Here is a 14,221-nt window from a genome sequence, read left to right on the forward strand (position 1 = left end):
GTCCAGTAGCTTGCCCAGTATCATATAGTTATTAAATGGTAGAGCTTGGATGTGACTGAATCCTGCTGTGTGACTCCAACGTCCATACATGTAACCTCTTAGGCATACAGCCAACACTGTCTTCTTGGAACATAGCAAACACATTTTCTTCTTCCTTAATGTCTATAACACTGCTCTTAACTATTCTCATACATTGGTTTCTCCCTTTTCCTAAATATAAATATTCTTAAAGGTACCCTCCTTCCTCTTTGCTTCTCTCTAAGCATTCTCTCCACTCCCATGGCTTGAATTAATTTAACAATCTTTTTTTTTTGAGATGGAGTTTTCCTCTTGTTGCCCAGGCTGAAGGGCAATGGTGTGATCTCACCTCACCACAACCTCCATCTCCCAGGTTCAAGCGATTCTCCTGCCTCAGCCTCCTGAGTAGCTGGGATTACAGGCATGTGCCACCACGCCTGGCTAATTTTGTATTTTTAGTAGAGACACGGTTTCTCCATGTTGGTCAGGCTGGTCTCGAACTCCTGACCTCAGGTGATCCACCCGCCTAGCCTCCCAAAGTGCTGGGATTACAGGCATGAGCCACCGCACCCAGCCAACAATCATTTATTACATTGAGTCTATCCCACGGCCAAACACCATGGAAAAACAGTGAAAAAGAGAATCCTTGGCCCTAAAGGATTTACAGCAGAGAAAAACCTACATGAGCAGGTCCAATACTGTTTTCAAAACACAAATTTGAGGCCGGCCCCAGTGGCTCACGCCTTTAATCCCAGCACTTTGGAAGGCCGAGGCGAGTGGATCACTTGAGCCCAGGAGTTCAAGACCTGCCTGGGCAACATGGCAAAATCCCATCTCTATTAAAAATACGAAAATTAGCTGTGCATGGTGGTGCAGGCCTATAATCCCAGCTACTCGGGAGGTTGAGGCATTAGAATCTCTTGAACCTGGGAGGCAGAGGTTGCAGTGAGCTGAGATCCGCGCCATGCACTCCAGCCTGGGCAACAGAACAAGACTCTGTCTCCAAAAAAAAAAAGAAAGCTTAAGATTACATAAACTCAGAAATGAACCTATGCCACATAGCACTGATTTTCAAGTTTTTTCTAAAGTGTAGGACTATTTTCTTTTTAAAGAAATGTTGCAGCTGGGCACAGTGGCTCACACCTGTAATCCCAGCACTTTGGGAGGCCAAGGCAGGTGGATCACCTGAGGCCAGGAGTTTGAGACCAGCCTGGCCAACGTGACGAAAGCCCATCTCTACTAAAAATACAAAAATTAGCTGGGCATGGTGGTGCATGCCTGTAATCCCAGCTACTTGGGAGGCTGAGGCAGGAGAATCACTTGAACCCGGGAGGCAGAGGTTGTAGTGAGCCAAGATCGCGCCACTGCACTCCAGCCTAAGTGACAGAACGAGACTCCATCTCAAAAAAAGAAAAAAAAAAGAAATGTTGCTTAAAATTTCCAAAATAGGGATGAAAGACCCAGAACTTCCCTGATCCACTTTCCCCCTTTCCTTATGAGTCATGTTTCTTTCTTTATAAGGTTCTTAGAAACACAGTTTGAAAACCACTATACTCTAAAAATCCTAATAGTTTTGCCTTTCAGAAGTAGGTCTTTAATCTACCTTGAATCAGTTTTTATATATGGTATAAAGTAGGGCTCCAATTTCAATTTTTTCCATATGGACATCTAATAGGCCTAGCACCACCCAAGTTCTTCCTTTCCCCTACAAGCTGTAGGGGCACTTCTATAAAAATATCAAGTTTCTGGATACATGTGGGACCAAATTAGGGTTCTCTATACTTTTATATGAGTCTATCACTGTGCTAACCTCAGTCTGTCTTAATTACTCTATATTTACATACAATAAATCAGTATATTTGGTGGATCAAATCTCTCACCTTGACCTGCTTCTTCAAAAGCATCCTGGCTATCCTTAGTCCTTTGCATTTCCATATATATTTTAGATAAGACAGGTAATTTTGAGCTCTGCATGTCCAGGCAACCAGTAAAATAACCATAAAATAAACCTAGATCAGTGATTCTCAACCGGGCCAATTTTAACACCACCACTTCTCATCCCAGGCATAATGGGCAATGTCTGGAGACATTTTTGGTTGTCACAAAAAGAGCAGAGGTGGAAATACTACTAGCATCCAGTGCATAAAGGCCGGGGGTATTGCTAAACATCTCACAAGGTAGAGCTCCTACAACAAAGAGTTATCCCACTCAAAACGTTAATAGTGCCACTGTGGAGAAACTCTATCCCAAATAAATAAGGGGCAAATTGGCATGGGCCTATTAAGAGGGTAGGGAATGTCCACCCAAAATGATCATTTAGTTTTAGAAAACTGAAATGCCGTGTGCCAAATAAGGGTAACCCCAATTCATAAAAATAAAAATCATATTATCATCACATACAAAAAGGCTTATCGTCCTGGTCTTGATAGCAAGGGAGTTTGAAGGAAGTTCATCAAAGGTGTAAAATCTTTAAGACACAAAGTTAAAAAGAAAGAAGATATCTCCCGATTATGTTTTTTAAAATCTTCAAGAAACCTAAGAAACACCCAATAGAAAAATGGAGGTTGGGCACAGTGGCTCACACCTGTAATCCAAGCACTTTGGGAGGCTGAGGCGAGTGATCATTTGAGGTCAGGAGTTCGAGATCAGCCTGGCCAACATGGCGAAACCCCATTTCTACTAAAAATACAAAAATCAGCCGGGTGTGGTGGCAGGTGCCTGCAATCCCAACTACTCAGGAGGTTGAGGCAGGAGAATTGCTTGAGCCTGGGAGATGGCGGGTGCAGTGAGTTGAGATTGCACCACTGCACTCCAGCCTGAGCAACAGAGTGAGACCCCACCTCAAATAAAAAACAAAAGAAAAATGGCAAACAACTTGATTAGGCAATTCACTAAAGAGGGTATCCAAATGACCAATAAACATATGAAGTCACCAGAGAAATACTAACTAAAACCCAGTGAGAATACCACACATACACAAGAATGACTAACATTTTTTTTAAAACTATAAATATCAAGTACTAACAAAAATGGTGAACAACTTTCATATACTGCTGCAGGGGTTGGAGGGATCTGACCAGGGATGCATAAATTGATTCAACCACTTTAGAAAATGTTGTCAGTATCTACTATAGCTGAACATATGTATATACTATAACCAGGTATGTGTCTATAGACAATACTTACCTATTTGCACCCTTTGAACAAGAATGTTCATAACAGCACTATTAAACAATACTGAAAACAACCCAATGCCTAACAACTGTAGAACAGATTAATAAACTGTGGTATATTCATACAAGGAAATAATACACAGAAACAAGAAGTACTACTATATGCAACAGCATGAATGAATCTCACAAATACAATATTAAGCAAAAGACAGACACAAGATTACATATATAATTCCATTTCTTTTTTTTTTTTGAGACGGAGTTTCACTCTCTTTCTATAAAAAGGCAAAACTCATCAATGGTCACAGGAGGACAAGAATTACCAATGGAAAGAAGGGACAGTGACTGAAAAAGAAGATGAGGAGGGCCTCTGGGGTGTTGGTAATGTCTTTTTTTTTTTTTAAATCTATGTAGTAGTTATGACAGTGAAAATTCATCAAGCTATATACTTAGGATTTGCATTTTTCTATATTTAGGTTACAGATTAAAGGATTTACTTACAAATATAAAGAGGGTATCAGAATACAACCTTGATTTTTCCGATTTGGACTATTCTAAATAACACTGACTCACAGTAATGTCAAAATCTAGTTGTGTACATATGGATAACTCATTTTTGATAAAGACACAAAGGCAATGTAGTGGATAAAGGATAGCCTTTTCAATATATGGTGCTGAACAACTGGATATCCACATGCCAAAAAAGAACTTGAATCCATACCTTACACCATATACACATATTAACTCAAAATGGATCTTAGACCTAAATGTAAACCTAAAATTCTATCTGATCAAAGACTCATATTCAAAATGTTTAAAGAAGCCTCAAAATTTAACAATAAGGAAACTAATAAAAAATAGGCAATTATTTGAACAGACATATCATCAAACAAGATACAAGGATAGCTAATAAGAACATGAAAATATGGGAAATAAAAATTAAAACCACAATGAGATACCGCCACATGCCTATTAGAGTAGCTAAAATTAAGGCCACGTATGGTGGCTCATGCCTATAATCACAATACTTTGGGAGGCTGAAGAAGGCAGACCACTTGAGCCCAGGGGTTCAAGACAAGCCTGGGGAACACAGTAAAACCAACAAAAACTACAAAAATTAGCCAGGTGTGGTGGCATGCCAGTAGTCCCAACTACTAGGGAGTCTGAAGTGTGAGGATCACTTGGCTCCAGGAGGCAGGGGGTGCAATGAGCCAAGTGAGCCAGGATCACAGTACTGCACCCAGCCTGGGTAACAGAGTGAAACCCTATCTCCAGAAAAAAAAAAAGAAAAAAGAATGGCTAACATTAAAAGGACTGACCATACCAAGGGTTCACAAGGATGTGAAGAAACTGGAACTCTCATAACTGCTGATGGGAATGTAAAATGGTATGACCACTTCATGAAACAGTTTGGAAATTTCTTAAAAAGTTGGCTGGGCACGGTGGCTCACGCCTGTAATCCCAACACTTTGTGAGGCACAGATGGGTGGATCACTTGAGGTCAGGAGTTACAGACCAGCCTGACCAACGTGGTGAAACCCCATCTCTACTAAAAATACAAAAATTAGCCAGGTGTGGTGGCACATTCCTGTAATTCCAGCTACTTGGGAGGCTGAGGCAGGAGAATCATTTGAACCCGAGAGGCAGAGGTTGCAGTGAGCCGAGATCGCGCCACCGCACTCCAGCCTGGGCAAGAGTGACTCCGTCTCAAAAAAAAAAAAATTAAAACATACACACCTACAAAGCAATCTGGTCATTCCGCTCCTAGTATTCACCCAAGAGAAATGAAAACATACATCCGTACAAAGGTGTAGACACAAATGTTCACAGTATCTGTCTTTGTAATAGCCCAGAACTAGCAATAACCCAAATATACATAAACAGCCAATAACCAATTTGTGGTATATCCATGCACAATTACTCAGAAATAAAGAAACAAACTATTAACATATGCAACAACATGAACAACATGGAAGAATCTCAAAATAATTGTCATAAGTGACAGAAGCCAGACAAAATAAGTATACATCCTGTATGAATCCATTTATATAAACTATAGAAAATGCAAACTAATCTATAGTAACAAAAATCAGATACGTGGTTGGTTGGGGAGGTGAGTCATGGAGGGGTGAGAAGGAAGGATAACAAAAGTCCATGAGAAAACTTTTTGGGAAAGTGAGCATGTTTAAAAAACTTTGGATAAAGTGAATATGGGGTTGGTGTGTATGTTCACTGTCTTGATTCTGGTGAAAGTTTCATGGAGGTAAATATGTCAAAATGTATCAAAGTGTACCATTTAGGCTGGGCGTGGTGGCTCACGCCTATAATCCCAGCACTCTGGGAGGCCGAGGCAGGTGGGTCACTTGAGGTCAGGAGTTCGAGACCAGCCTGGCCAACATGGTAAAACCCTGTCCCTACTAAAAATAGAAAAAATTAGCTGGGTGTGGTGGCAGGCGCCTGTCATCCCAATTACTTGGGAGGCTGAGGCAGGATAATTGCTCGAACCCAGGAGGTGAAAGTTGCAGTGAGCCAAGATCACACCACTGCACTCCAGCCTGGGCAACAGAGGAGATTCTGTCTCAAAAAAAAAAAAAAAAAAAAGTATCATTTAAATATATGCAATTTGTTATGTCAAGTAAACGTCAATAAAGCTGTTTTTAAAAGGTTGTATATAAATATTATACACCAGAATTCCTATAATTAGCTGAAAATTAATCCCATTCATACCTAACAACAAATATTTATCTAGCACCTACCATATGCCAGGCACCCTGCTAGAGTTCTAGGGATACAATGGTAAGCAAATTGACAATATTCTTAACCTCATGAAGTAGTCTGCCAAGGAAGCAGAGATTAATAAAAGATTTAGACAGACACATATAATACAAACTGTAACAAGTGCTATAAAGGAAAGGTACACAATGAGAAGACAGACTATAATAGCGAAATCAAATCTACTCTGACAGAAAAATCAGTGATGGATACCCCAAGGAAGTCACATGTAAACTGAGGAAGAAAAGGATAATAAATTGAAGGTGGAACTTTGCTCAGAAGAGACACTAATAGAAGCAAAGGCTCTGAGGAAGGAGAAAGCATAAATCTTTGAAGGAAAAGGAAGAAATCCAAAAGGCCAAAATCAAAACAATGTAGACAACACTATTGGTCACCTATTTAACAACTGTTCCACTTCTCTTTCCTCATTCCTACCAGAAGTTCAATCATCTACCCTCCTCTGTATACTTACATGCTTTACAGGAAGCTGACTCCATCCTCAATTTTAGGAAATGGATACTGTTTGTTTTGACTTAAGTCAATCATGGCAACCTCTGTCTCCCTGCCAGTGACTGGTAAAGGAATAGCATGAGTAAAAGCAGAAAAAAGGTTTATTGGATGCTCTAAACAAGAAATGGTAGTTTGGACTATGGAAGTACCAATGGATATGGAGATGTACATGAAGAAATAAGAAAGAGCAAAGTGTCCAGGATGTTCCCTAGGTTTCTTAGGTAAATAATAGTCTATCCTTTCTATACAGCCAAAAGCAGGTGAAATATTTTTTAAATATATTAATAATCTTACGTTACTCTTAATATATTTCTCTAAAATTAGTAAAAATTATTTAAAGATCACACATAAACATACCTGATTCTCATGTAGGATACTGGCCTCAGAAGGCCAGGCAAACTTATCAAGAATGAATCAATGAGGCAAATTAGATTTCGTCTTAGGATACAAACATTGTTTTATAGAATTCTAACATATAATTAACAATACTGGCTACAAATAACATCAATTTTGGAAAATCATTTATTTTGCCTTGCCTTCATTAAAAAATTATTTAGACCAACAAAATGTCTCAATAAATCAAAAGTCAAACCAAGAATTTAAAAACGTCTATGGATTTTTGACCACTCTGTGCTATTTTAAAATCATTCCAGAGAAACTAAAGAGAGATATATAATCAGTCATGCTAACCAAACTTATATAAATTAGGGCTTATAACAGTAATAATTAAGACTCTTATTACAGATTACCAACTGACCCAGGCAAAATATAAATTACCTTGACAAGTTGATGAAGTGCCATTTCTTTCAGAAGGTGGTGTGCTTGGATAGTTGAAATGACGTGAAGTTCCTTGGTTCATGTCATTGTTTGTAAAATCCTTTGAATGGCATGTACAACAACATGACGATGGTACTTCAGCTTTTTCGCTTACATCCTCATCTGCTGGCTTTCCTAAAAATGAAAGAACCTCTATTTATAATATATCTAATTAAAGAAACATTAATCATTCTCTGCAGCTAGGGTAAGTAACCACCCCAGTTCACCCAGGATTGGGAGGTTTCCTAAGATACAAGATTTTTAGGGCTAACACAAGGAAGGTACCTGGCAAACCTGGACAAGCTGGTCACTTTATCTGCAGCATCAAATTAGGACAGGAGAGAAATAAGCCAAAAACGTTTGGTCAGACACAGTGGCTCACGCCTGTTATCCTAGCACTTTGGGAGTCCGAGGCAGGCACATCAATTGAAGTCAGGAGTTTGAGACCAGCCTAGCCAATATGGTAAAACCCTGTCTCTACTAAAAATACAAAAATTAGCCAGGCGTGGTGGTGCACGCCTGTAATACCAGCTACTCAGGAGGCTGAGGCAGGACAATCGCTTGAACCCGGCAGGCAGAGGTAGCAATGAGCTGAGATCGCGCCACTGCACTCCAGCCTAGGTGACAGAGCAAGACTCTGTTTCAAAAACAAAAACAAAAACATTTATAGGGAAATTATCACCCATTTATGTAATCTGTAAAAATCTAATAATCTAAGATCAATAATGTAACAAAAGTACAACTACTCAAGTATTCATTTATATTAAGATTTATCTAAAATTCAAGAATGGATTGAAACAAGGACCTAAAGTATATCCTTAATTACTACTCTTTCCCTAAATGGAGAATTTGAAAGTTCAATATATTAAATAATAATCTAACACATAAGCGTTAAATCATTCCCCAAATTATACTTCTATTTCAAATAGAAACATGTTTTTTGATGTATTAATTCTGATACTTGCATCAAAATACATTTTAAGGTCAATATTCAAATCAATAAAATAGGTAATTTTAGTGCCTAAATACCAAATTGTAATAAGTTTACATTGTGTGCCTACATTGTATACAAATGTACAATTCATATACCCCCAAAAAAGCTAAATAATTTATTTTTAAAAATAATCAGTATTGACATTGTTTTCCCATTTGTACCATATAAATATTCTAATTCTATTTTCCAGACTTCTGCCATTAAGACCTGAAGTTAGTACCAATAAACTCATTTTTCCCAAAATTAACATCAGTGAGAATCAAAATGAACAACCAAAAGCTTATGAAATATTTACTGTTTTTTTTTGAGATAGAGTTTTGCTCCTGTTGCCCAGGCTGAAGTGCAATGGCGCGATCTCGGCTCACTGCAACCTCCACCTCCCAGGTTCAAGTGATTCTCCTGCCTCAGCCTCTCGAGTAGCTGGGATTACAGGCACACGCCACCTCACCCGGCTAATTTTGTATTTTTAGTAGAGACAGGGTTTCTCCACGTTGGTCCGGCTGGTCTCAAACTTCCAACCTCAGGTGATCCACCCGCCTTGGCATCCCAAAGTGCTGGGATTACAGGCGTGAGCCACTGTGCCCAGCCTTAATATACTCTTATTAGTAACAAACATTTCATTTTAAAAATGTATATATATACCTATATACACATACATACATACATACACATACCACGTTTAACCTCAAATTCTCCTAATACTTTAGGTTAAAGCCATCTAATGTAACTAAAATGTATCCAATATTATATTTCTGATTCATTATGTAGTTTATATGGTCTTTCATAGAAGTAAATATTAATAGGCATTTGTTAGCAAACAAAGTAAAAATAGTTTGGCCTGGTGGCTCATGCCTGTAATCCCAACTACTTAAGAGGCTGAAGCAGGAGAATCACTTGAGCCTGGGATTTTGAGGTTACAGTGAGCTATGATCACATCACTATGCTCCATCCCAGGTGACTCCACTCAAAAAAAAAAAAAAAAAAAGGAAAAGTAGTGGGAAGTAATATAAATTCATACAAACAATATTATACTAAATTTCTGTTTATCTGGCATTTAAACAAGTAGAAAGATCAACTAGAATGTATTCTTTTTTATATATTCCATGTGCTAATGTTATGAGAAAGGAACAGGTAAGCAAATATATTAAAGGAATCCCCCCCAAAAAAAGCAATTAGTACGTGTTATAGCATCATGACAGCCTATCTCTTGCATCTTTTACATATAAATTATCATCTAATTATTTTTATAATAACTCTAAGCATCCAAAACTTTGTTTGTTTGTTTGTTTTCTTTCACCCAGGCTGGAGTGCACAATCACAGCTCTCTGCAACCTCGACCTCCTGGGCTCAAGCGATCCTACCACCTCAGTCTCCCAAGTAGCTGGGACTACAAGTGTACATCACCATGCCTGGCTGATTGTCAATTTTTGTAGAGATGGGGTATCACAATGTTGCCCAGGCTGCCAAGTCTTTATGTACTTTCTGACTCATCAAAAGACTAAATTATGTTCAATACTATTTTAGCATTAATTAAATATATTTTGCTATATTGAAACTCTTTTGGAAGATTTATAACTTATTTTAAAGAAACATCTTTAAACGAATATTTAAGTTAGCGACAGCATGGCTGAACCAGTCTGGATAAAGAATACTGTATTATATTTTTTCAGATCCCAGTAAGCAACCTGAAGATATCAAGCAACTACTTACCACTAAGAGATTGCTGCCATGCTAAAGCAGAACAAAGTAAGGCTAAGCTTTTTCCACTTCCTGTGGGACTCTCCAACAAACAATGTTGCTTACTGTTTAATCCTCTGAGAATCTATGAACACAGAAACCAATGAAAAAGATTAATAAACATATTAACTTTATAAAGGTCTCTCTCCATCTGAAGTATAAATAGAACAGCAAGGAGAAGTGAGATTGCACTCCAGGGAACATAACAATAGCAGAAGGAACTCGTATTTAGTTAAATCCAAACTGTATTCCTTTACACCTCTCCCTAAGATTATCTTACCAAAATATCAAGCACAAGAGAAGAAATGAAAAGAGCAATCCGTGCCAGAATTATGCAAGCATCAACGATTTCTGTAAAACCAGAATACATTACTACCTATCAATATCTTTGATGAAAACTTAATGAAGGATACTGCTAGTGAGACTACAAATTGTTACAACTACTTGGTAGAGAAATAAACAATTTCTTATAAAGTGAAGATGCCCAGCTCCAGCAAGTCCAGGTCTATGTGTACACCAAAAACCTTTCCCACATGAACACAAGGAAACATGCATAAGAAAGTTCACAGCAGCAGCCAGGCGCAGTGGCTCACACTTGTAATCCCAGCACTTTGGGAGGCCAAGGCAGGTAGATCATTTGAGGTCAGGAGTTCGAGACCAGCCTGACCAACACGGTGAAAACTCGTCTCTACTAAAAATACAAAAATTAGCGGGGCGTGGTGGCACATCCCTGTAATCCCAGCTGCTGGGGAGGCTGAGGCAGGAGAATAGCTTCAGCCTGGGAGGCAGGGGTTGCAGTGAGCGAAGATTGCGCCACTGCACTCCAATCTGGGCAACAGAGTGAGATGCCGTCTCAAAAAAAAAAGAAAAAAGAAAGTTCACAGCAGCATTGTTTGTAATTGCAAAAGAATGTAAACAACCTAAATGTCCACCAATAAGAAAATGGACAGATAAATTCTGGTATATTCATCCAGTGGAATTCATACAAGAATTAAAATGGATTAAGAATCAACAGTGCTATACATTAAAAATAATGCTAAGTTAAAAAACTCAAGTTCTGCATGAAAGATAAGGTACAGTATCACATCAATGCACAGTTTAAAATATGTAAAATAATATTCTATATTGTTTATGGATACATATATATGTAATAAAAGTATAAAACATGGCTAGGAAAGGAAAAGAACAAATTCAGGATACTAATAATCTTGTTACCAGTAAATAAGATATGAAGTACATATGGCAAAATAGATGTAACAAAACTGGAAAGCTGGTTTACTCAAATTTGTATATTAATTTTCTATATGATCCAAACAAAAAAATGGTGAGAAAAATAGTGTTCTGTGTAAAAGATAGTAAATACTCTGTAGAAAGCAGTTTTTCATTAAAAGTATAGAAATTCCAAATGAGCTGAGAACATTTTTCAGAATGTTCTTCTTTGCCTTAACCACAGATATATACAGTTTAGCTGCAATCAGTAGTTTCCCAGAGGTTAGATATTCTTCCAAGTAAACCCAGAAAATATTCTCCATTTACTGAGAATATGAATGCAGTCACACACTCAATGTACTTTATAGGTCATAAGTATCTATATCATAATAAAAACTTAACTGCTGAAAAATACTTACAGAATTCATCATAGCAAGCTGTGACGGGTAAGCTTTATAAGGAAAGTAAATCTTCACCCCGCCAATTGTATATTCAGACCACACTGAAGACATAGTGCTTTCCTGTTTATTTCAGATTCCTAACTACGACAGAAATGAAAATGGCAAATATTGAGACACGCCTTACAAAGAAAACCAGAGAACCAAAACTAAGAGAGAAATCTGGAAATAAAAACTGGAATTAATAAAAGTATAAACAAAACAAATGGAAACAAAATAATTTCCTAGTCTTATAAATCACAGTGGTCAAGAGCATGTCTTAGAGTCTAACAAATCTAGATTTGTATCCTTCACTCTGCCAGGTATTAGTTGTGTGACTTCGGGAAAGTTAGTTACCTTCTCTAAGCCACAGTGACTGCATGTACCCCATAGGATTGTGGTAATGATTAAGTGAAATAATGTGCAAATATGATAAAGTACATACCAGATTAAACATGAGCTCTTGTAACAGTTAGATCAGATGTAATCAACCTACAGAAACAAATAAGTTCCTGAGGCCTCTCTCTCTACAACTCTGTAGCACCAACCACTCTTTCTCCAGTTCTTTCCCTTTGTGTTACCTCTTTCTGCAGTCCTCCAGTTAGAAGAAAAAAGCTGTGGACCAGAAGTCAGGAAGCATAGGTTCTATACCAGGTTTTGGTATAGTGCCTGGTATGTTATCTTTGATTCAGGTATGTTATCTTTGACGTATCTTTTTACTTCTCTAGTCTAAGATTCTTACCTGTGATAACCCCTAATTTAATTTAAAGGCTGTTGTAAGAAAGAGAATGCCTTGGCACATAGTAGGCACTCAAAAATGTTATTTGAAGATCAGTAGAGTATTATAAAAACAGGATGGGCTTTGGACTAAGGCAATCCTAAGTTTGAATTCCACTGTGTGAATCACCTAACTTCTCAGAGCTTGTTTCTCCATATATGGAATTGAAATAATACTACTTACCTGACAGGGTTTTTATGAAAATTAGCCAGGGCAGAACGTACCTAACCCAGGATCTGACACAGATGAGGATCACTTTAATCCTCACCTCTTCTAAACCACTTTTCTTAACCTAGGATCCACAGATGTAATTCAGAGACAATGACCTCTTGAAATTGCAAGCATAAGTTTCTGTACATGATTGCATTTTTCTGAAGAAAAAGTCCATAGATTTCTCTTCCCGTAAATATATCTCAAGGAAATCAAAATAGCGGGGGAAATTACATACACTGTTATTAAATAAGGAATTATTTGCAGTCGTGGGAAAAAATTGTAAATTCAATCTGGGGACGAAGAGATGGTTAAAATAGCAATTCAATAGATTATGAAGCCAATAATAACATTCACCACTGCTTGTGTGTTCCAAAAGAAGAACCACTATTCTAGGGTATTTTCCAGCTCTAACATTTTGCGATTCTATCTGTAAAGCTCTGAGAATGAGGTATGGTGGAATCTAACCTCTTAATATGAATCAACAACTCAACGGTGGCCTAGTTACTCAGATATAATCTAGAAATCAGCCCGTCCTGTACCCCGGCTGTGGCAACAATAGTGTCAAAATGGGGTAGCTTCCGCCAAACATTGCATAAAGGATAAACATACCCCTCTGCCTCCCGCCAAGAATTAACGCAGCGCCCGGGCTAAGAACAGGCCTGCGCTCAAAGGAAGTAAGGATAGGCTACCTCCTCAGGTTTTCTGCCCCGTATCTCCCTCCTCCCCTAGCTAGTTGAGATCCCCGAGGCCCTGGTGATCCAGTCACCACCGATGGGCCCGCAGGCGGTGCAGGACTCAAGCCCTTTCCGTGGACTTCCCTCCGACTTGCCTGCCTGGAGGGTAACCGAAGCAACGCTCTGAGCTCCGATTCACTGAAGAAAAGGAAACCGACTTCTGAGAGCAAATAAAGCGGAGCCCTGGAAGAGAAGAAAGGGCACGAGCCCTTCCTCCTCCCTCTTCCTGGCGGGGCTGCTACTTCCCCGGCCTGGTGTGCAGGCTTGGGGCCGCCGTACCTTTCCTCGACTCCAGCACTCACCAGACCCCTCAACCACACAGCCCGAAACGAATTCCCGCCTCCCGCCCCCTCGACTCCCAGCGCCCAATAGCCCAGCAAGCTCGACCAATCACCCGCCAAGGCCAGGAATCAACCAATCCTGGCGCGAGGTGAGGGGGCGAGAACTTCGGCATCCAATGGAAGTCTCCGGAAAAAAAGAACAAAAAAACACAGGCTCAAGGTACGCGGCGGCACCGGAAGGCTGTAGCCACTCCAGCAAATCCCTAGTGTTTGTTTAAAGTAGAAAGTCGTCTGGGTTTGACTTTTGAAACCGGCGACAGAGTCTATGCAGCAAATTCCTTGGAAACTGGAAGTCTCATTCTTCACGTCCGTAAGACCAGCGAAAAGGAAATATCTTTAAGCTTTGCCAAGTTCTTTGAGCATTTATCAGTGCCACTCAATTTAAATTACCCAGCTTTGCAGTAGCCAGGATAGCGAAGACTGAGGCGGGAATTGCCAGGCTGCTGAGCCAAACTTAAGAAGGCTCTGTGACATCGGGCTACAATCTAT

General features: G+C 39.1%; 1 protein-coding gene across 8 annotated transcripts in view; it reads right to left on the reverse strand.

Moving 5' to 3' along the window:
- Positions 1-13,744, reverse strand: part of BRIP1 (BRCA1 interacting helicase 1) — a 182,216-nt gene extending 168,472 nt beyond the window's left edge. For 2 of the 8 annotated variants that reach the window (XM_054537009.2, XM_054537008.2), the window contains exons 1-4: positions 13,487-13,734; positions 11,649-11,767; positions 9,994-10,105; positions 7,251-7,424 (exon numbers count right to left, since the gene is read on the reverse strand). In XM_054537009.2, coding sequence (XP_054392984.2) covers positions 7,251-7,424; positions 9,994-10,105; positions 11,649-11,741 — 379 coding nt within the window. In that variant the 5' untranslated portion in view covers positions 11,742-11,767; positions 13,487-13,734. The other 6 variants (XM_024235622.3, XM_024235621.3, XM_024235620.3 and 3 more) reach the window with 6 other exon arrangements.
- Positions 13,745-14,221: the final 477 nt, after the last annotated feature.

This window comes from Pongo abelii, chromosome 19 (genome assembly GCF_028885655.2).
Source record: "Pongo abelii isolate AG06213 chromosome 19, NHGRI_mPonAbe1-v2.0_pri, whole genome shotgun sequence".
In the NCBI taxonomy this organism is placed as follows: domain Eukaryota; kingdom Metazoa; phylum Chordata; class Mammalia; order Primates; family Hominidae; genus Pongo; species Pongo abelii.